Source organism: Pimephales promelas, chromosome 23, assembly GCF_988280905.1.
Source record: "Pimephales promelas chromosome 23, fPimPro1.hap1.1, whole genome shotgun sequence".
Taxonomy (NCBI): Eukaryota; Metazoa; Chordata; class Actinopteri; order Cypriniformes; family Leuciscidae; genus Pimephales; species Pimephales promelas.
Genome location: NC_142791.1, coordinates 28,648,955 through 28,672,061, shown reverse-complemented (window position 1 = coordinate 28,672,061; position 23,107 = coordinate 28,648,955). Strand labels below are relative to the sequence as shown.

The window sequence follows — 23,107 nt, the reverse complement described above, 5'->3', positions numbered from 1 at the left end:
GTATATGTCCCTCATTCTACAGTATTTATCTGTGCTGAGATTATGCTAATCATGCGCAGAAAACTTATCCTAATCGAAACAGAACAAAACAGTTCTAAATGACGTGTGAAAACAAGAGTTCTGCCCTAACCATAAATCTGATTTGATAACACACACAGACACACAAGGTTAACACCCGCTCCGCGCGCCCGCACCTGGTTTTCTTCACCCTAGACTCGGAGCGCGTCCGGATTGGCTGGAGCGCCGGTGTCTCGCGCTAGGATCCGCGCGCCTCTTCAACTCTCCATCAGAACGCGGCGAGCACGCGCTGGAGGAACTTCAACTGACAGACGCCGATCCTGAACATGAACTCACCTCAGGAAAACTGATTTTTAAGACCTATTGACGGCTAATTTTCGCGAAGCCTTGAGAGAAAACTGCTCAGAAGAGGTAAAACCGAGGATATTTAATCCCAAACATATGTGTTTGACGGGCGTTGGTGGCCGCTGACTGTCAGAAGAAGAGTGCGCTGAGGTAAAAACCAACGGATTCGACCAATATTTCCCCCCGCAAATAACGCGACAGTCCTTGGTTTTGCTATAAACAACACCTTTATCTGATTATTTCACCTGACAGCGGAATTTTTTCTTGTTCGACTGTTTATATGATGGGAAGAAGTCAAAAGACTGCGAGAGGAGAACGAGGCGGATCGGGATTCTTACCGCAGATGGTCACTGTGTTGATTTTTAGTATTTTATTGCTTATCAACATCGGGGCGGCTCAAGGTAAGAAAACCCTTTTAGTATTTGTTATTCACGAACGGCAGGTGAAATATCGATCTTTATCGCTGACTGGAAGTTTGCTGAACGAGCGAGATAAAGTTTCGTTAAATTAACGTTACTGGTCTGATAATTTGCAGGATTTGCGGATGAAAAGTTGTCAAAACAACAGATCTGTCTGTAACTTACACGGACGTGCTAATTAACTTACTGTCTGGTTTCAGTGAATAATGAGTCTGTGGGGAAATTAATTCAGTCAATCATTTTGCTTAGATAATCAAATTTAATATTTCACGCCAGCGGGAATTGATCGTTTTTGTCTCGTGTGTAAATTCCGCGATTCTCTGTTGGAATAATTTTGTAATCCATTTGCGCAAGATCAGATTTGTCTACACTCTTAGTCTACAAAAATAGTCTAAATCTTTGGGTTCAAAAATGTAATTAATATATGTTTATATATTTGTCCACAACACGTCATTTTTTAGGGTGTATATGTTCAACAATATAATATAATATTATTATCAATGTTGTTATATTGGTTGCTCTAGTTTTGTTTATTAATGGTGATATGTAGCCTACATATATGATTACGATATTGGTTTTTATGTTTGAGCCAATATTGTCACAGTTGTTTACATTTCTTTATATTGAATATCATATTATGTGGATGATTGACATTTGGCCTTAATACTAGGTATGAGCTCATAGTGAGGTCATTACTTGAGAAAACTTTGTCTTCTGCTCTTCTGGCTGAACAAAAGCAGGAGTGTGTTTGAGAACATTAGACATGAGCGCAGCGACGTTTGTTCAATTTGTCGTTGTTTATGCGCAGACACTGACCTTCCCGAAGCGCTTATCGTGCTTGTTAATGTCTTCAGTCCTGTTGTGAATGCTGAATTTTTTTACAGGGCATTTGTGTTGTGCTTTCTGCTTTTAAAGGATACGAGTATTTGATCCGCGTTGATTTTCATACGGATTTGCTGTAAATTAGAGATCACATGTTGTGGTGTGTTTTTTTTTGTGATGTGTATATATATATATACATATATATACCGTATGCAACGGAGTTTAAATGGGCTTACATTAGATTAATTACATAAATTGGGAAACCTATATAGCAAATTTCATACATGGTGGGATTTTGTTTTCATGTTTAAAAATATAAATTATGTCCTCAGGGTCCCTCCCCCTGGAGTGAATTTCTGCCATTTGAATAATTAAATCCTCCACTTAATATATTTTATATTATAGGTCATTAATTTAAAAAAAAAAAAGTTAATTCGGTAATATTTTAAGGAAACGGGGAAAACTGCAGTACTTGCATATCAAAATATCACTAATGGCCTTGTTCTGTTTGAATGGTGCTGTTGCGTTTAAATTGTCAATTTACCCAAATTCTCGGTTTCTATGAGTGAAATAAGTATTTGTTTTCATTTATTGACTATTTCTGCTGTATTTTCAGAAATGCATGCTTTGATTGCATTATAATGAACTAATTAAATGAATGTTCCTCCGGGCACATCATGGTGAGTTAAAAGTGCTTTCTCAACGGTGAAGACGCTTTCAAGTTTGTGTTTGGCATATCTCAGATACGCCAGTGCCGATGCCGTTAGCCTTCTTAAACGTGTCCGTTCGGTGCAGTGGCGTGTTGGGACTCCATTAAAGGGATTTCGCTGAATAATTGTTGAGGAAGTAAGCAGGCAGCCATGTTTCTGACACGAAAGGATGGCACAAAGAGCTGCATCTCCTCCGAGCGGTGTTTGACATTGACTTCAACCCTCCCTCAGTGGTTTACCTGCAGTTATAGTGCTCAGATGGACTGGATTATACTCATCTTGTGTTTTTGACATCATTTATTCTCCCCCCAGCATTTTTTATACATCTAAACAACAATTAACAAACATTCATACATCAGCAACCAACAACAGCAAATACAACATAGACATTGTGCTTTTACATTATGTGCATAAAGAAAAAGTGTGAAAGAATGAGGTCAGTAAATCACTTACTCTAAAAAATGCTGGGTTGCTTCAACCCAAATTTGGGTCAAATATGGACCAACCTAGCCATTTGGCTACATTTTTAAATACAATTTTTAACCTAATAGTTGGATTTGTCCATATTTGACACAACAACCCAGCATTTTTTAGAGTGCAAGCAAACCTTGACACCAACATCAGATCGTTCTCTTACAGTTATAATTGCTTTGAAGATCATTTATGAAAGGATGCAACGTTACAGGGAACCTGGAGCCCCTTAAATTAAGTCTTATTTTTGTCCAAACTTAGGAATTGTAAAATATTTGCCAACAAAGAAGTTAAGGTTACATACAGAGTCCAGTTCATTTTTGCCACTGTTTTTGTGCGCACACAATGCCAAAGAGGCCCATTTATTCTCTTCTATTCTAAATTATTATTATTATTTGAAAAAGTGCTATTTGTGTTGCATGCTTCAGGCTCGCATTGCAGTTCCAAAAACGTCAGGAGTCAGATTGTTAGAAACCCTATCCAGTCTAGCGAAACCTCCCTGGACAATTGTGCATAGTTAATGAGGAACAAGGAAAGGATGAGGAAAAACTATCCCGCTCCAGTGTCTGAAGGGCATCGCAGGATGACATAAGCCCGATTCCAAAAGCCCTCGGAGGCCAATGCCATCGACTCTAATGGGAACACGAACCAAGTCTCTTCGTGTCCATTAAGAAGTCGATATTTAGGGAGAACATTGTTTGCGACTAATTAATGGCCCATAGGTTTTTTGGATACTAATGAGCTACACGTTTCCGGTTCACATGGGGATCTTTTCAGTTCTCTTGGAGAACCGGCCAAAAGTATGGTTTCAGCTTTTCTGCATGAAAAAAAAAAAATTCCCTTGCACTCCTTTTCTCTCCTTATCCACCTATTTTTCACTGTCGATGCACTTGTTTTAATTAAGTGTGTGAATTCCCACTCGTCCCAGTGTTCTCTCGGCCCTTTCCATGAGGAGAAGACGGCGATAAAGAGCAAGTGCCTGAATCAAGTACAGTAAAATCACTGACATCTCCACCACAAGTGCCTGATTATGAATAAGAGGCGACTGTGAATGTCAAGAGAGAGCGAGGGGGATGAAACCGAGCTTCCCGACCCTGAGAACCCTTGACAATGCTTAAAAGACAATCTCGTCATCCTCTTTAACGGAAAACGGAGGCTGAAGTAGATCGTTTTGAATATGCGGGGCCTTTGTTGATGAAAGCAGAAGATCCCAAATGTGCATAATCCACTCTTGTACATTTGTTTTCCTGTAGCATATGCAACGCTCTATCCTCTTTTTATGCAAACAAAAGCCTTGTTTGTTCTCTTCTACACATAATTACCGGTTTAAAACCGGTGCGTCAAAGCGTGAGTTCACTTTTTCCATGTGTTATGATGTGTCCTCTGAGCTCTGTTTATGAATGCCTAATGGTATTATTGGTATGACAATATTTTCAATGCTCAAAACACATAAAAATTCAGTGTAAGTGAGAATGTTATTGCGATCATCATTACTCCAACCGCTTCCCTCATTGCCTAACGGTCGGGTCTCATGGGCGCTACTAAGGTTACAGTCATCATGGTCGTTCTCCAAGTACGTTTGGGAACACAAAGAGAGCATTGTGCGCCGAGCGGCTACCACAGCATGACCTAGTGCCACTGTATATCGTAATTCCCTCAGGATGCAATGATGTAGAGCGTTTTTAGTTGGAGAAAATGAGATCTAACACAGTCACGTGCCAGTGAAGGGAAGGTCGAGCCAAACGGTGCGTCATCAGAAACTTCAGCATTGCACGCTGTTTGTTGGCCTTCCCCCGTGCTGAGGATATTTTTTCGTGATAATTGCTGTGAAAGTCGTGCTGAGGTTGCAGCTCTTTTCTCCTGACGTCACGTCGCGCTCTGGCTGTGTAAAAGATGTATTACGGTGTGCGTTGTGCATTGTCTACGCCGAATCGCACCGTATCCAGCTGTGCGAGTAGGTGAGCGAGCAAAGTCACGGCAATGACAGACTCTATCCGTCGCAAAAAAAGAGGAAAAGCGAACGGGGAGTGGAGTGAGTGCAATTAATCACACACTGTCACCCTGTAAACTACAGGGGAAGCATCAAAGTGCAGCTCTGGGTTCTATTATCAGTCCATTAGCGAGACACTTCAAGCATTGCACTGCAGAAGTGACCGACCTGTCTGTCAACACATCTCTTTTATAGAAGCCAGGACTCGGGCGCACGTGCAAACCTTACGTATTCTTCAATATGAAGTGATGTTACGCTTCCCTTTTAACGTAATGAATCAGGTTTTTGAAATCCAAACCCAAGCGCTCAAAGCCTCTTTGTTTTCCACTTACAGAAATGCTGCTGCCCCGAGAATCCTCAGTGTCCAATTATAGCTGAGGATCAGAGAAATGTAATTTACAGCCCCTGCTCCTCATGGAGAGGGTAATTGTGATCAGGAAATGGAGAGAGAGAGATGAGTTATTACCAGTCAAGGGGTTTCACATTTAGGGCAGTTTTGAAGAGGAGAGTGACGCCTCTTTCACGCTTGTGAAGGATAGAGTTCGGTCTTTTGGGAACGGACGACGCCCGGCCATAAATGTGCTCGACCACATACCGGCCCTGCTGGTGTTCGGCGCCGCTGTCCGACCAGCGAAACGCTCAGACGTGACATTGTGAAGTGTGTCATTTTTCTGCGCCACCAAACCAAATCTGTACTTTCGTTCGGTTTCGAAATGTAGAAATTTCTTACCAAAATGAAGATGGCAAGGAAAAGCCAAGTTCATACCAATAAAGATAAATATAAAGAAATGATTACAAGAATAGCAGAGTCCACAGCACTACTGTCACGATAACGACCCACAGTTGGAATCACTTTCGGATAGGGCTGTCAAACGATTAATCGCGATTAATCGCATCCAAAATAAAAGTTTGTGTTTACATTATATATGTGGGTGCACTGTGTATAATTATTTTGTGTATATCTATATCTATATCTATATCTATATCTATATATATATATATATATATATATAAATACACACACATGCATGTATATTTAAGAAAAAAATATTTATATTTATATGTAATATAAATTGTATATAAATCTATATATAGTATATACATGAAAATATTTCTTAAATATTTACAAGCATGTGTGTGTGCACCCACATATATTATGTAAACACAAACTTTTATTTTGGACGCGATTAATCGTTTGACAGCCCTACTTTCGGAATGATTTTAACAATTAAACATTCACAGCCAATCAGCATTTAAAGCAACAGATGACAAAACAGCAGCGCGTGAATAGAATAAACTGAGCGATATCGTCCCCTGTTAATAGTTATCTTTGTAGTTATCCTTAACACAGCGAATTAAACGTGGAGTTCGCTTGTTTACAACAAAGTCCCTTTATTTAACCAACATGAACTAATGAGCAGGACATTTTTATCAATCGTTGTTTAAAATACAGCTGTTCATTGTTAACTCATGTCAGCTCAGATCCATTAAATAATATAAACATACATTGAAAGTGAATGTTGAAATCTAGATAAAGTAAGCTTACAGTAATAGATTGATAGATTGCTTTAGAAAAGCATTTCTTGCGGTGTAGTTGCTCTGTGAAGTTTAATGCTTCGTGCTGTGGGTTTGTTCACGTCACTGTGGTAGTGATGCATAAAATAAGTCAAAACATATGCATATTCTTAGTAGTGTATCTGAAAAGTCATTATTTTGTTTGCTGCCTCTAGTGGTGCAGAAAATACACTCTTAACCTCTGACCTTCCTAAATGAAGCAAAATGTTGCATCATTTGTCTTGTAACAACTGAACAGTCGTGCAGTAAAAGCTTGATCATTTTTGGATGGTTGTCTTTGCATTTTTTTCCTTGTCATTGTGGCTTATGATAGCAGAACACAGTTTTTCGCTTATTGCATGCTTGGGCAGCGGCTATAAAAAGCACACGGTCCCACCAGAAACACTTTGCTTTTAGCTCCGCTGTCGTGTGATGGCTCTCCCTGTAGGCAAAAAGTGGTGTCCAATCAAACAAGATGCCTGCTGGGATATTGTCACAGCGTGCACGAGCGAGTTTACTTGCAAGCTCTTGTTTCTCGTAGTATGGCAGAAAAAAAATCGCATTACTATGGACGCCTTATATGACTTTTTCTTTTTTCTAGGCAAACTTTGTTGCATTATTTTCCTGTTATCTCTGTAAAGCTGCTTTAAAACACTCTGTATTGTAAAAAGCGCTGTATAAATAAAGGTGACTTGACTAGAGGCGACTCCCAATGTCAATCAAAGACCAAGAAACGCATGCAATCCCATCCTGTAAATAGCCGCAAAGCCTCTAAAATTACATTCGTCAAATTATTAGTATTCTTAGCTAATGCACGACACTTGTCCGCCGGCCAAATTGACCATCATGGGATGGATTTTAGTCGTGCATACTGATGTAGAAGTCTTGTAATGAAAGGGCTGTTCACCGTAGAGGGAGGCCGGGACAAGCAATCACAGCCCTGCTGGAATCATGGGAACATGAGACCCACGCGTTTCCATTTCCTATCTTCACTTTATCAGCCTCCTGGCTCTGTTATTCTTTAGCTCGGCAGACAGCAGATGAAAGCATAGCACAGATAAATGTTTGTGCTTTCCTGTTTTTATGGGGCTTAAACAAGAACATACATTTACTTGGTACTTTGAGGTTTTCCTTTGGATTCTGCTTTCCATTAAAGGCCCCATGCAGCCCGAGAGATGATAAGAGGTCAATGCTGTTGTCCTACTGTTGACTTGGCAGTAAAGTCGGAGCTCAAAGGGGGACTTGAGGGTCTGGTCCTGGATGGGTCATTAGAGAAACGCTGCCTCAGGCCAGGCTCCCCTTTTAAGCCTGATTTTACTTGAGTCGTGCTTTAAGTTTAATGCGCAGAGCTGCAGTTGTTTTTTATTATCACGGACAGGTGTTCTGTGGGCAGGAGGGAAACTCTTGGTTAGTCAATATTAAATGTTGTTCACAACCAGATGTAAAAAACAAACAAAAAACTTGGAAAAAGGCAACCTATTGCAGTCGATTTGGTAACTCAACTAAAAAAGGGATATTTCACCCTAAAATGAAAATTGATGTTACCCTAAGTAAAATTCATATTGCATTTTTATTCATCTTGACTTCTCACGATATCCGAGCAATGACCAATGTTAGGATTTTCATTGAATAATACATTACATTCATTTAAGTCCTATTGGATTTTAAATATAATTGTAAACATTAAGTTATCATTTCATTATTTCACTTGCACACTTATAATTTGTTGTTCCGATGGAAAGTTGGGACGACATTTGGACCGGTATTGAGTATCCAAGTAGGTCAATAAAACAAATTAGAGTATTCCTGTTCAGTGCAGATGAAATAACAAACTGACTCATCCTACTAAATTCTTCCTCTTTTCAAGCCACTTCTTTACATTTATCTGAAAGTAAGTAGACGTCCGATGAACCCCATGTGCTCTCCGGCAGGTTATCTTTCTTCATTTGGGGCTTTTAGACTGATCCTAGCGTCTGGATCGCGCGCTATCAGACAGTGATGAAGCGTTCTCCGTCTGACAGATCCTCAACCCGGCCCGAACATGTTTTGTCAGAGAGAATAACTAAACCCAAGGCCCGGAGAGCACAAACCCTGTCGGATAAAGATGCATGAATACCACGCATTCATCTCTCCAGAATCAATCTTCTGGATAATTCCCCCCATATTTCTTCTTTTTAGTTATCTACAAAGCTGCCAAGCAGTTTTAAACTGTACGGGCAGGCCATTACGGGAAAGCTTCAGTGAGTGCGTGTCACAATGTCAATGTTTAATGTTGTTTTTTCGACCGGTTAAATGAGGTGCTAAATTAGAGCATTGTGCGATCCGTTCGAGGCTTGCGTTCTCGTTCGGCATTTCGGTATCTAGTGTAAAACCAAGTAATGGGAGTCTATCTAAGATTCATAATCTTGCATGTTGTGTTTTCTCATGTCGCAGCATTTCAGAGACAAAAACCCTTGCTTTCATGTAATGTTCTGGTGTGGTTCTCTTAATCTCAGTGTGTGTTTGCCTTTGTTTTCCATGTATAAGCAGTTGCTCTGTGTTTGGACCATTAGTTTTTCTGTGTGTGATATCACTGGGTAAACCCAAACTCAGCACTTTCATGTTCAGTCACATCTCCAGGCCGTTTCCCCTGGGTCCGCGAGCCGCGAGTGCTTAACTGGGCCATGCTCACTGGGGCTAATTTTGCTGGAGCCCAATTGAGAATCGTACAGTAGTAAGTCTCCTTAATGAAGGCTTTCTGCATGACCTGCCGCGTTCGTACCCGCGGGGAAACACGGATCACAACAATAGCACGATCACCTACAAGAATGGAGAAGACGAAGACAGGAAGGTGTCAAATGAGAGCGTTCAACATTGTTAATCACAGGACGCTTTGTGGGACAAGCCCAAACCCCAAAACTGCGTTTAATTCATCATAAAAATCCCCCCAGAATGAAAAAAACACTGGAAAAACGTCAGGCCGGAATCCTCTGATTAAACCTGACCATTTAGAAAGCCCGTTAAAGTAGAACTACTGGAATCATTAAAAAATCCCTCTCCTGTGGGCACTCGGAAAATTCCATAATAAACTTCAACAACAATTCACCGGCCCAAACGAGGCCCTCCAAACTTAGACAGGGAAGTAGATAAATAAATAATATCCTCTTCTAAAGTGATAGGAAGCGTAATGGAAGTGGTGAATGGCTGGATAAAGTGGAGAGTCAGCATTGCGCTGGGATAAAGTGACTCTGTGCTTATTGACAACAGGCCGAGTGAAAGGAGCCATTTCTGACTTTGTGCACAAAAGCTTCTGTGTGTTTTTAGTGTTCGTCAGGGATGGGCAGCATGACGGTGTGTTTACAGTGTGTCGGCCAACAGAGACTCGTATCCGCAGATGCTCAACGTGGCGCATTAATATAGATTTAAATTGATGTGTGGTATATTGGCTATTTTATATATATATATATATATATATATATATATATATATATACATTTATTATATATTTTAAATAAATTTATTTATTTATTTTTTAACTGTTTTTGGTATTTTTTAGCGTCTTATAAAATAAGCAAAAACAGCTTCATATAATAGATTTCTTCTATTTAATAAAAAAAAAAACCTTCTCAGAAAAAATGTACAAAAATCACTTGGGCATTTTTCTTAAAGGGTGTTAAAAATAAAGTAAGTGAAAAAATATACATTTTTATCATATTAAATTTAAATGAAGGTAAGTTTTAAATGAAACAAAGTACTTTTTTTCTTTTAGTAAAATATTTAATTCACTGGAAATATCTATAACAATATATAATTTAAAATATGAAACTATTATTTAATATATTACCCTTTTAATTTTTTTCAGTGGAATTCCAGTGTCAGTAAAAATACCATGATATACTGTCGGCGTGATTCGGTCCTACCTAATTTTTGGAAATTTAATATTTTATTATGGTTTCAAATGTTGTTTTTTTAAAATGTATTTATTTATTTTTACAAGTTTTGGTATTTAGTTTTTTTTAAGTCTTCTAATATGAAGCTGATTTTAGCTTATTTTATATTCCATATATTTAATATTTAGTAAAAAAAAAAAGTAAGTGTATAATATAATATGATCACATTTATATACCAGGGCTCTAAATTAAATCAAAGTGCTTTTTTCTTTTTGTAAAATGTCTAGTAACACTTTACAATAATGTTCATTAGTTAACATTAGTTAGTGTGTTAACTAACTCAAACTAACAATGTGCAATACATTTATTAACCTTTGTTAATGTTAGTTAATACAAATCCAGCTGTTCATTGTGTGTTTATGTTAGTTCACAGTGCATTAACCAATTCGACCTCTGATTGTAATACGTATTAGTAAATGTTGAAGTATTGTTTATTGTTAGTTCATGTTATCTACTTGACTCATGTACCTTATTGTAAGTGTTAAGTGTTACCAAATGTTTTGACTAAATATGTAGAGAGTATTTTCCAGTGTCAGTGACCATACCATAATATACTGTGAGCATGATCCGTGATTCGGGAATGAAACGCCCACCCCTGGTGTCGCTGCCATAGTTTGTTAATGTGTATGCCTGTGCATTCATTATTAACTTGTGACATTTTTAGCTCCTTCTGTCTGCAGGATGCAGTTGGCGGCTTCTCTCTGTCAGTCAGGGGTCATAAACTCAGTGCAATAATGAGCGCTGGCTGATTCTCCGTGCATTAAGCGTCTCTAACACACTCTCACGGAAACGCAGGGATTCACCCATGACACGGGAAATGTGTCGAATCCTGGGCCGACCGGGCCAGTTCCTGGCTGGCGCTGGACCAGTGAGTTGTTTAAAGGGAACAGCGGCGCGCTCATTCACGAGTCTGAAGTGCCGAACGCACTGTTGGCGTTTCAGGGAGTTGTCAGATTTGAATTACAGCCCCTTGAATGCTTTCCTTCAGTAGCCGTTCACATAAATTCTCCCGGCTGCACACTTTTTTTGCCTCTCGCATTTGTGAGAAAACACGTCAGTAAATCTCGACATGGTTGTTCTTGCAATAAAACTGCAAAAGTTCTGCACTTTACTGGTTGCATTTTTGGTGCTTTATCGTTGTTGTTGTGAGGGAAATGTTTTATTGTACCGCCGTGTTCCAGCGCTGAGGTTCTGCGCCAACAAAAGCAATGATTTGGGCCAGAAAGGAAAAAGGAGTTAACAGGAGGAAAAGAAGGACGAGTGAGGGAGTCTAGGATAGCAGAACTCTCCGATTTCCTCCTAAACCCAACAAGGCATATTCGGATACATTAACCGCCGCTATTCTTGACTGGTTTTCTTGCTATTTGTATATGGAAATCAAAACCTCAAGTCTGCGAAACAATAGCCTGCTGAGCTGAAAAGCTGGCGTTTTCCCCTTGCACATATACATCTTTCCTTTTTCATCCCCTTCCTTGTCATGTGCAAATGATTTTGTGTGGAAATCTGATCTCTTTTGTGCTGCGTTTAGTGGCAACGCAAGAAATCACATGCCGTGTCTGGTTTCAGCCGATCTCTCATTCTGGCAGTTTGTTTCCACACTGGTTGAGCTTTAGCGACGTAGGCACATGACATATAGCATGAATATTTACTCTTTTTTAGCTCTGGACTTGCATTTTCTCTCTTTGTTTGTTTTCAGTAGTTCCTGACAGAACACATGGTAGTATTTCTACAATCTCTGCTCAGACTCTCAAGAGTGTAAACAACTCGTAAAATAGAAATGAGTGACATTTGAGAGCCGGTCTTGGGCAGTCCGAGACCTTTATCTGAAAGGAGTCGATATCGCAGAGAGGGACCAAAAAACGAGAGGCTTGACTGATGTGTAACAGTCAGAGAGACCAGCCTTTCTCAGAGAAGGACCACCATCATTTCCAGGGTTGTGACGGTGGGAGTTTTTTACCACCGGTTTAGGGGTGATAAACATTAAAAAAATAGAAACAAGGCTTAAAATTTTGTAACAAAGTGTTTATTTTAGCACTTCCGTCAGTGAATATCAGTAATTATTGGTAACATAATTAATATAAGAAAGTTACAAATATTTCCCGACAAAGATGCGTCATATCGCATGTGGGACACGAGCAGGACAAAGACTTTCTCTTTTCTAATATCTTCATTTTCTCCTGAAGCAACGGATACTTTAGCCAATTTTATCTTCCGCACTGTCGAGACATTTAGACCATGTTTGATTTTGTGCTGCCAGAGAAAGCGAAACTAAAATCCAAAGCGTGTGTGAAACGTGCTATACAAATAAACGTGACGTACCATCATAACACAAGCACAAACTGTTAAGTAGAATTTGATGTGTGAGGGAAAAGGTATCAGGCCCATTATATTAGCATTTTTACTGTGGTAAAGTTGAAAAAGGAAGGAATGTTTATAATCCCCTGAGAAAGTGGGCGAGACGTGTGTGAAGATTTGGGAAAAGACGCAAGATGTTTCGCTGATAATCGGGTGACCGGATCGCTAAACATGATACAGAGCCTAAATTTAAAGGGATACTCCACTTTTTTTATAAATACTCTCATTTTCCAACTCCCCCAGAGCTAAACTGTTGAGTTTTACCTTTTTTGAATCCATTCAGCCGATCTCCGGTTCTGGCGGTACCACTTTTAGCTCAGCTTAGCATACATCACTGAAGTGCACAAGACCGTTAGCATTTCTCAACAAAAAAATTACCAAAGTGTTTCGATATTTTTCCTATTTAAAACTTGACTCTTCTATAGTTACATCGTGCACTAAGACCGACGGAAAATGTAAAGTTGTGATTTTCTAGGCTGATATGACTAGGAACTATACTCTCATTCCTGCGTAATAATCTTTTTTAATTATTTATTCGGGACAGTGCACATTAATGGACAGACTAACATTTCTGTAAAGACTGTAAATGAGCCAGGTTATAGCATAAATGCTAATTTTCATGAGTGCAGCAGGCGTATTGATATGACGCAGCACCTGAAAATAGTGCCCAGCTTCTAACGTGACCGGGACTAAGTTTGTGTAGTCATACGCCTGCTGCACTCATGGTACGACAGTGAAGTTTCCTGATTATTACGCAGGAATGAGAGTATAGTTCCTAGTCATATCAGTCTAGAAAATCGCAACTTTACATTTTCCGTCGGTCTTAGTGCACGATGTAACTATAGAAGAGTCTAAATAGGAAAAATATCGAAACACTTTGGTAATTTTTTGGTTGAGAAATGCTAATGGTCTTGTGCACTTCAATGATGTATGCTAAGCTATGCTAAAAGTGGTACCGCCAGAACGGATTCAAAAACGGTAAAACTTAACAGTTTAACTATAATGAGCCTATTTCCAAAAAAAGTGGAGCATCCCTTTAAGGGCTCACGTGACGTACCTCTCATTCGGCACTCGAATGCAAATGTTTCCATGGCTTCAATGTAACATTTAATTTCTAACCTATAATTTCTTTTGTAAACAAAGCTTTGTGCTTCACTCGAGTCGTAATATTCACATACAATGTTTTTTTTTTTTATCGGCAAGAAAAAAAACAACAATCACGTGTATTGGCAAAGCCCTAGTCATTCGGTCTGAAGTGTTCCTGAGGCTGGCGGCTCTGTCCTCGAGTCTCTTTACCTTCCTTTCGTCCTTCCTTCAGGTTCACGAGCGCTGTAGCGAAATGTGCATTGACGCACTGCGAGTTTGTGACTGATAGTGTTTGATGGCCTTTTTAAAAGTGTATTTCAGATCACTCACAGTCGCTCATTGTCCCGGTGGTCTCGGGGTTACAGAAAAGTCCCTTGTGTTGTGTAATCTGCAAATGATAAAAAGCATTTTCCCTCCAGCCACAGTAACTTTATATCATTGAGCTGGCGTGGCGTCCCATGCCTGGATTTTTCCCCCATATTGTTGCGATTATGTGTGCGTGTGGGTTGGAGGTGAAAACAGTAGCCCCATTTTCTTTTCTATTTAGCCAGCTGAATGTGCTGTGAGAGGGGAAGAAACGCCGGTTCGAGTTTCTCACCAGATATGGAAGAGATGAAGCAGATAATGATTTGTTAACCAGGGTCTCGCATGGCCTTTCCCAGCCTCCCTGAAGGTGAACATTTCAAACGTTTCCTTGCATGGACCAATCAATGTGCGCTTGCATCTGAATGGTTTTCCATGCTCATAAAATAATTGTTTTTATGAGAGAACAAAGTCATCAAGGTTTTTAAGTGTGCTCAAAACAAAGAAATGTAGGCCATATGCAGATTTCAGCAGCATTGTTTCTTTGTACGTTGCGGTGCTTTTTGATCATTTGTTCATTTTCATTCTCTCAGCTGGTCACAAAATCTAAAACCCACACGTCTCATCTGTGCAGTCGGTAATTTTCCCAAGCTTTATGTATTATGTACATAAGTATTAGGGCTCTTGTATCAGTGTTTGCAAGGCAGCACTGTATTGAATTGTATTTTCTTTGACTTATTTTTTCAATAACCTCGGTCGAACTGCTGTTCTTCTAAATTTGACTCACATTTTCCATTTCCCTTTCCATTCAAAATTAAAGTGATGATATGTGATATATACAGTATATATGAAGAGTTCAGATGCAAAAGCCTCTAAATGCCATTTGAAATTTTCTTCTTTAATGATGATTTTTATCAAACTTGTATATTTAAGTTCAGTGATTTCACTTAAATGGCAATGATAATTACCTATTAATTGTTATTTAAGTGAAATTACTGAACTTAAATATACAAGTTTGATAAAAATCATCATTAAAGAAGAAAATTTCAAATGGCATTTAGAGGCTTTTGCATCTGAACTCTTCATATGTATGTATATGAGAGCTGGATATTTTAAACCTGGTGTGGTTTATAACTGAATGTCTTTTTCGTTCTTGCATCCTTTTGCTGCATAGAGTTATATTTTACCCATAATTTAATATTATACTTTTGCTGACTTTAAATCAAAAGATAGTATTTTGGATTTTTTTTTTTTAATCAGAAAATCACTATTAGATTTTCTTGCATTTCTTGCATGCATTTACACACTAAATTTGCTTCCTGAACTGATTGGCCTTCTCGCACGCATCCATATTGCACAGTACTATTAATCTCCGCAGGCGGCATATTTTTTTTATTTTATTATTTTACCCGTAATGTAATGTTATTCATTTGCTGCCCTGCAAGCACTTCTAGTTTGCTCATTGTCTTATTTCGCCATGGAGAGCAATGTTGCGCTCGGCCAGACTTTTCTGCTCCGATCAGAATACATTACGGAGAAGGTTTGGATGTTGCCTCATTCATCATTTTGATGATCACAACCCAAATGGTTTCGTGAGTAGCCCTCGTCAATGGACGGTCTCTTTATTAATCGCATTCGGGCCTCGTTTTGTCCTGTCGAGTCTTGTCCCCCTTCCCCTCACCTCTGAAGATAAATAAGCATTCAGCAGAAGGTTTCAGATGGTAATTGACAGGCAGCACTAAACAAATTCACTTGCCCTCCGCCACCCCTCCCGTCCTAAGCCCATCTAATCTAACTAATGCCCCCGTTTTTGTGCTGGAAAGTGAATTAAAAACAGCCAACTCAATACCTGATCCATATCAGGGAGCTAGTTGCATGCACATTAGCCGTTCGTCTGCTGCCCCTGTAATTGCGTTACACCACTTGAAGGCTGTAACTATTAGGAACATACAATCTCCCTGCCGTTGTTAATCGCAGCCTCCGCAGGCCTGAAGGCTCCCGATACCCAGATTAAGGGCCGATCCGGATGGAGGGATGGAGCGCGGGGAGAAAAGCCACAGGCGACCATGGAAAGCATCTTTGTGAGGAGGAGTTCAGCTGCTGGGTTGGTGGATCTTTCTGGGAAGCCGTCCACTAATCAGCATCTTTCTGCTCGCCACCATATTTCATCCCTATTGTGCTCCACGCCCAACAGCGTGGCCTGCTTTTCTCGGTCTTTCTCTTTTCCTCCCTCCCCTCCGCTTTCTCCAGCCCTTCATGCCTCTGCTATCTGTCTTCATTCTTACAGCCAAGAATATGCCGGCGGAGACCACACCAGGCTTATAATCTCCTACTCCCATTTCTCACTGCTGCTTAGAGAAAGACGCTTTCTCTGTAACTTTGAAAATAGCTGCGTGACGTCATTAGATCTCTCTTTTTGTAAAGCAAGGCTTGTGAGCTCAAAGGTGATTTCAAGTGTCACCAAAATGACGGATGAATAATGACTTGAGTTTAGGCTTATACCGAACCTATAGCTAACTACCAGTGGTTTATTTACAGTGATTTATACATTTACATTCATGCATCAGATCCCAGGAGAAACGGTTCTTTTTAGAATCTTAAACGGTTCCGTCGGGCGTTTCGTATATTAATATTTTTAGTAAAATTTTATGAACTGAACATCTCGTAAACTTGCTTCATCACTAGAATTTTTTTTAAAAATAACCTGTTAAACACCAAATAATTATGAGAGATTTCTCATTTGGCATTAAGCGCTCTTTAAACTTGAGTTAAGAACAATAGAGTTCTATATAGAACATTTTAATGCATTTATAAGACACATTTATGTGTTTGGCAGACACGTCTTACAAAGAAAAAACACCAATATACAATAATAGCTTTTTCTTCAAAACAAGTATCAAGTATTTACTCTGAGTATTTTAAAAAATGACACTTTAGCCAGTCATGCATCTAACAACATCTATAAGACACATTTATGTATTTGGCAGACACGTCTTACAAAAGAGGGACACAAGCAATTCGTCAAAGAGACACCAATATACAACAATAGCTTTTTCTTCAAAACAAGTATCAACTATCAAGTATTTACTCTGAGTATTTTAACATACTAAAAAATGACACTTTAGCCAGTCATGCATCTAACACATTGACGTTTTTCAAGTTTTCTCTTTGTCTTTGGTGGCTTTGGGCATGTAGACTGAGGAATGCATTTAATGGGCTTGGTGTGTACATATAGAGGGGGTTGCTGGGATATAAGCACTAGATGGTTGCGTCTCACTTTACATGATGCTCGCTATGCATTCTCTCGACAGATGAGAGATTCTCTGTGAGAAACAGCGCTGTGGCAAACTAGATCTGGTTACATGTTACAGGCCTACAGAGCTCGCCAAGATGGCTGGTAGTTTAGGGACGTGTCCAAGAGCTACAGTAACAATCCCTGCTTCATTGTTAGTGTCATGCAGATAAACTGAAGGAAATGCAACACTCTTAACCTCTGCCACATTCCCTTTCATGTAAGGCTAAAAAGTCTCAATTACATGCCATTTTAATTCCTGTAATGGCGTTTCATTGTTGGCATCATTCAGTTTAAATATAGTTTCATGCAGTTTATATTTGTTTTGTTGTAAAATATATCACAGTTAGGATACCCTTTTTTAGGCTTTGTGTGACGGGTTAAAATCATAATGAAATGCCATTCACAACCAATGTATCCCTGTATCGTGATTTATGAGATAAATAAGATATTTAACACAACAAACACATGATTTTATCCACCAGGAAGTGATTAGATGGTGTCTGATGAATAGGATCTGGTCTTAGATTATAAATCTGCATAATTTTCTCTTTAGCATAACATGCATTGATGAATCAATCCCTACCAGGAATGTTGTTGATTAAGGAATTAAATGAGTTGCTAGGTAATGCTGGAAGAGACGTATGGCTCGCTTTGTTGGCCGTCATCTGTTCCAGTCTCTTTAATGGAGACCCCTGAGTGAATCCAGAGAGCTGCTCTTTAAAATTTTATAACTCTTAACAGGCTGATTTATAATGATGGGCCGAAGTGTAGCTCTGCCGCAGCAGAAATTTCTTTGTCAATACGAAGTGCAAAGACAGAGATGTCCGAGAACAAAAGAACACGGTTTACAAAGTAAACCAAACAAGAGTCCCACGTGACCTCCGTCTCTCGAACCTCTGACCTCTACAAAGTCACTTAAATCATTATCTCCCCAGCCTCTTTCTTCACAGGTCCCGAAGCTCTACCTGCCAGCTGACGTCCAATGATCAATTACAACGGACAGGGGTATCCGTGTCTGGGAAGCTCCCTGGAGGCGGATTTGTCAGGGATGGGGGGTCATCAGATATGCTCGCGCTGAAGCATTGGGGTGGTCGCGCACAGACAGAAGGTCGTTTTGTCATTGTCCTTGTCTACTTCGCATTACTCACCAGTGGGGCGGGTTAATGATAAACCGATCTGGCCCGAAGAAGCCGTGAGTGAGAGCCGTGCCAACTACCAGAGACAGCCGAGGGTGTCTAGTTGGGTGATTCAGCCAGGCTCTGACAGATAATCCCTTAGTGGGAGAAACTGGGAGTATCCGTGGGAGAGATCCGCTCAGAACGACATTAATCCTGCTGTTTATTCTGTTAGTGGCTGTGTCCTCTCTGTCAGGTGCGCCGGCCAGCGTCCAGGACCCCGTCACCTTCAAAGCCCTGTTTGTTTTCGCTGGAGCGTCTGAGTGATGTTAGTCTCCTGTAATCCTATTCAAAAGTCCCTTCCTTAGCCGCCTCCGTTTCCCAGGATCAGGAATCTTGGAGCGGGGTTACGTGGACGCCTAATTAAGCCCATTAGCGGCAGCGTTAAATCTGACTCGTCATAAGCATGCCAGACTTTATCTTGAACCGTGTGTTTACATAAAGTCAACGTTTATGCGTCAGCTGCCCTCCCTGCGCATATTTATTCATCAAATATATTTCAGTGTAAGCTAAGAATGCTTAATGTGTTAATGCCCTGCAGAATTAGCACAAAAAAGTCTTTGCTTTTAAAAACACTGATTTGAAATTTGAGCAAATGAGAAGTAGATGCAGTCTTGCCAGTTCTCTTGCTGATATGTTTAGTTATTTGTTTAAGGTCGTCTTGTATGGGATGTTGTAGTATTCAAGCATAAAAGACAGCAGTGGTGTTTGATCAGAAAATACTTTTGATTCGATCTATGCTTTAGGATCCCCAAACTTTATTTCAGCCAAACCCCTTTGAGCTCAAGTCCATACTTCAATAATTTAACAACATATTTGCATGTTAACGTTTCTCTGATGTTGGTTAATGGCCAAATGATGTACTGGTAAACAAAATAAAATATTGCACATTTTTAGCAAGTATCTGATTTTGTTTCAGTTCCTTTATTGTCCACAAATGGAAATTTGTCTTTGGCTTCACTATACAGCACAAACAAGGACACCAATACAATATACATAAAACAATTAAAACAATAATGTACATGTACAGTACATATCCACCCCTACTCGTATTTATATCTTCTCAACATCTAAAATTCTGATGGCAAAGCATCTAAAACGTCTCCTTGATGGTAAACATGACATTTAGACTGTAAGGGATGAGAAAAATCCTCTGTAATAAGCAATGCTTTTTGTTTAACTTTTATATTTGTGACCGTGTCTCGAGTCGCACGGATATATCTGTGGTGATTGTATTGTATTGGTCAACATGATTGATTTTTCTTTTATGCCAAAAAACATTAGGATATTAAGTAAAGATTATGTTTCATGAAGTAAATTTCTGTAAATATATAAAAATATATAGTTTTTTTATGTTTCTCTGCAAAATATTGTCCTATCCTAACAAACCATACATCAATGGAAAGCTTATTTATTCAGATTTCAGATGATGTATACATTTCAATTTCAGAAAATTGACCCTTGTGACTGGGTTTGTGGTCCAGGGTCACATTTTTATATACAAATATTTTAATCAAACGTGTCATCTTGTTGCTGTTTGTTTTGGATCAAGAACTGTCACAAGAGCGGTCACTATACGGCGGTCTATTATCACAAGATAACAACGTGTATGTGTACTTTCCTACTTAAAACACCCACCTCAGGTCACGCACAGCAGGTCCTGTAGTCGTAGAGTCAGGATATCCTGCCAGAACCCATGGGCCGCCCTGTCTAGCATTGATTTACTGATGAGTGACTCTTGGGTAAACAGTTTCATTTCCCTGTCCTAAGCTCTCTCATCTCTTCTAATGTGATGCAGGTGAGTGCCAGAGAGGAAAACTCCTCCGGCGTGATCTAACCCAGTCTCCAGTCCTGTAATTACATCCCCAAATACACCCTGGGCCCGCTCACAGTGGGGCGACGGCGAGTTTAATCATCTGTCCTTTGATTGTGCCATCTAAAGAACATGCGTTTGATGCAGAACATGCAGTGCTTTTTGTTCTTGTAACGCGTCATATCTTATTCCAGACATCTGTTCAGTCGTGACCCCGCCGTCTACTTGCACTCCTGTTTTTGAGCGAGGCATGAGAGGGAGGGTTGTTTGGTAATATTGCAAGAGTTTTTTTTACAGATCACCCCCATTTAATTTGGGTTTGTAGCTTTGAGGCCAACATCTAAATGTTAGTGTACTCCTAAAAGCTAATTTAGCATTTACAATCTCCAGTCCTTTTTGTTTCAGGAAAATGGGGCATAAACATCTATGACTTGCAGGGGATCAAATTCATGCAAAAATTTTTGGTTTTGTAGTGTGTGAAGTTTAACGGACACTCACTTGCTGTCAGGACGAGCCCGTTATGCAAAAGGGAAATACTAAATGCATGAAATACAATAAACAGCACATGCATCTGAAAGGACATCTGTGTGAGTTAGTTTGAAGCTTTTGAAATTGTTAAAGTGGACATATCATGCAAAATCCACTTTTTTAGCCCTTAAATGCATTTTGTTGTATATTTGGAGTGTTTATAAGTACAGAAAAGATGAAATTATTCTCTTCAGGTGCTTCGTTTATATCTTTATATTCTGTTTTGGTCATATTTTTCAACCTGTTCAGATTTTTCTGTTCTCTATGACGTTTTTTGAACTATCACGATCACCGTCATTTGCAGCGGAACTGCCAAATAAGGACATCGACTACCGGCCCAACACTTCCAGCAATCCGCCATTATTATTTCTCGCTCCGATTTTGTAGTCCGAGCTCAATGATGCAGAAGTTACGAGAGAGCAAGTCAAAATGTTCGGTTGTTGGATGTACGTTAGTGACCTGAAGCACTTCAAGGATCCCCACTTCAACAACCTCCGCCAGTAACGTTATACAGAAGGGTTTGCCGATCGACTTCGTCTGAATGAGGGGTAAATTCCTTCTATCATTTAGCTGCTGTGTTTTCTGATGCTTTTCTACACGTAAGTTATTATATTATTATCAATCCAGATTTTTTTGTGGTAAGATTAGACCGCAGTCATTTATCTTGTCAGTGTGCTTGTTTTAACAAGAGAAATAGTCGACTTTCACTAATAACACAACATAGTTAACTTAACGTTACATACCCCTGCATCCATATGAAGAGGTTGTTCTGCAGGTTCGTCGTCATCTTTATCAACTCGCTCGCTCTGGCTTGAATATGTAAGGCTTGATGGACAAGTCTTCTGTTGTTGACATTTTGTTAACGAGTGAATAAAAATGTTCTTTGAAGCTATAGTAATCGTATATCTCTTATCAAACTACAATAATGGCCGAACGTGGGGAGTTGAACCGACCGTGAACTCATCGACCTGGAGAGCGGGCGGGGAAAGACACATCTCCTTTTTATTTAAAGGGGCCGCTTTGAAACGGGTCGCTCACAGACGCACATCAGAAAAGAGGCTTGTGGAGCTATAATAATGAGGAATTCAGACCCAAGCATTGCAGTTATGCTTTATATAGACCACAACGATATGATTTATATGTAAAAATGAATGATTTAAAAGCATGATATGTACCCTTTAAAACAGCAATGCATTTATTGATAATAAATGGGTGCCGAACCAAAAGACATGTACGTTACACTAATGGCTCGTCTTGTTCGAAGAGTAAGAACGTTTTCTCCCATTTATGCCTCCTGCATAGGACTAGCTATTGCTTATGTCCCACTCTAACTTCCTGTTTTACAGGAAATAGGTCATCACAGAAGTGAAAATTGAAAGGGAATCACTGCAGAGTCAATTTGCCAGAGAACTCAAGTGTTCTCCACAGCGGCCGCTTTAGTCTCTGATAACATAATTGGGACTCGGGTACGACCCGCCCAAAATACAAATTGCTTTTCACAGTATGAGGTTCAGCGCGTCTGTAAATGTGCCACGTCGAGAGGAAAACAGAAGATGCGTTCGCATAGTTTCTGGTGCTCCACGGATGTAACTGTTGCCCCCAGAATGAAATAAGAGAATAAACAGTCTGCTTCCCAGCATAGACACACATGCATCTTTTAATGACGTTCAGCTTTTCCCCTGCTCTTTGTTTTTGCTGTTTTGTATCATTAGTCTGGTTTCCATTACATATGGCGCTGCCCACAGTCCACTCCGGGGAGATTCGCATGCTATATTCAACCGCAGAAGACGGCCTGTTTGCCAGCTTCAGCTTAGGATGCTCATGATGTCATTTCCTGATCATCTGATTCCTTTTTAGGGCTGCACGATTAATCGAAAAGAAATCGCAAAGTCTGTGATTATTTTATAGTACGGCTCTGTGATCGGAAGTAAATGCTGATCCATTTGAACACCAGAGGGCGTCTTGCACACACACACCCCAAATATGCCCCGCAGAAGTACGATAAGACACATTATTCCAGGGAATCCCTTCGGCATCTGTAGCTGAATAAGCAGAAGATTGAAATGCTTTGATTTGATTTATTAGATGTTGTCTTTTGTTGGACAAGAGGTACATTAATGCTCCGTTCAAGTCCTCCTGGGAAGTTCGTACTTACGAGGTGGGAAGTCGTCTTCACGACGTGAGGTGCGTTCAAGTCAGTTTCGTCGGAGCAAAATGGCGGTCTACCTTCTTTTAATGAATTACACGAAAATACAGCAAGTTTTGTAAAAAAATGAAGAACAAAGAGTGCGCAT

General features: G+C 39.7%; 1 protein-coding gene across 3 annotated transcripts in view; it reads left to right on the top strand.

Moving 5' to 3' along the window:
• Window positions 1-148: 148 nt before the first annotated feature.
• unc5cb (unc-5 netrin receptor Cb) overlaps window positions 149-23,107 on the top strand; it is a 189,489-nt gene continuing 166,530 nt past the window's right edge. Inside the window, exons 1-2 of one of the 3 annotated variants that reach the window (XM_039662011.2) lie at window positions 149-513; window positions 616-764. In XM_039662011.2, coding sequence (XP_039517945.2) covers window positions 644-764 — 121 coding nt within the window. In that variant the 5' untranslated portion in view covers window positions 149-513; window positions 616-643. Of the gene's footprint in view, window positions 765-23,107 lie in introns of all 3 variants that reach the window. The other 2 variants (XM_089126524.1, XM_039662012.2) reach the window with 2 other exon arrangements.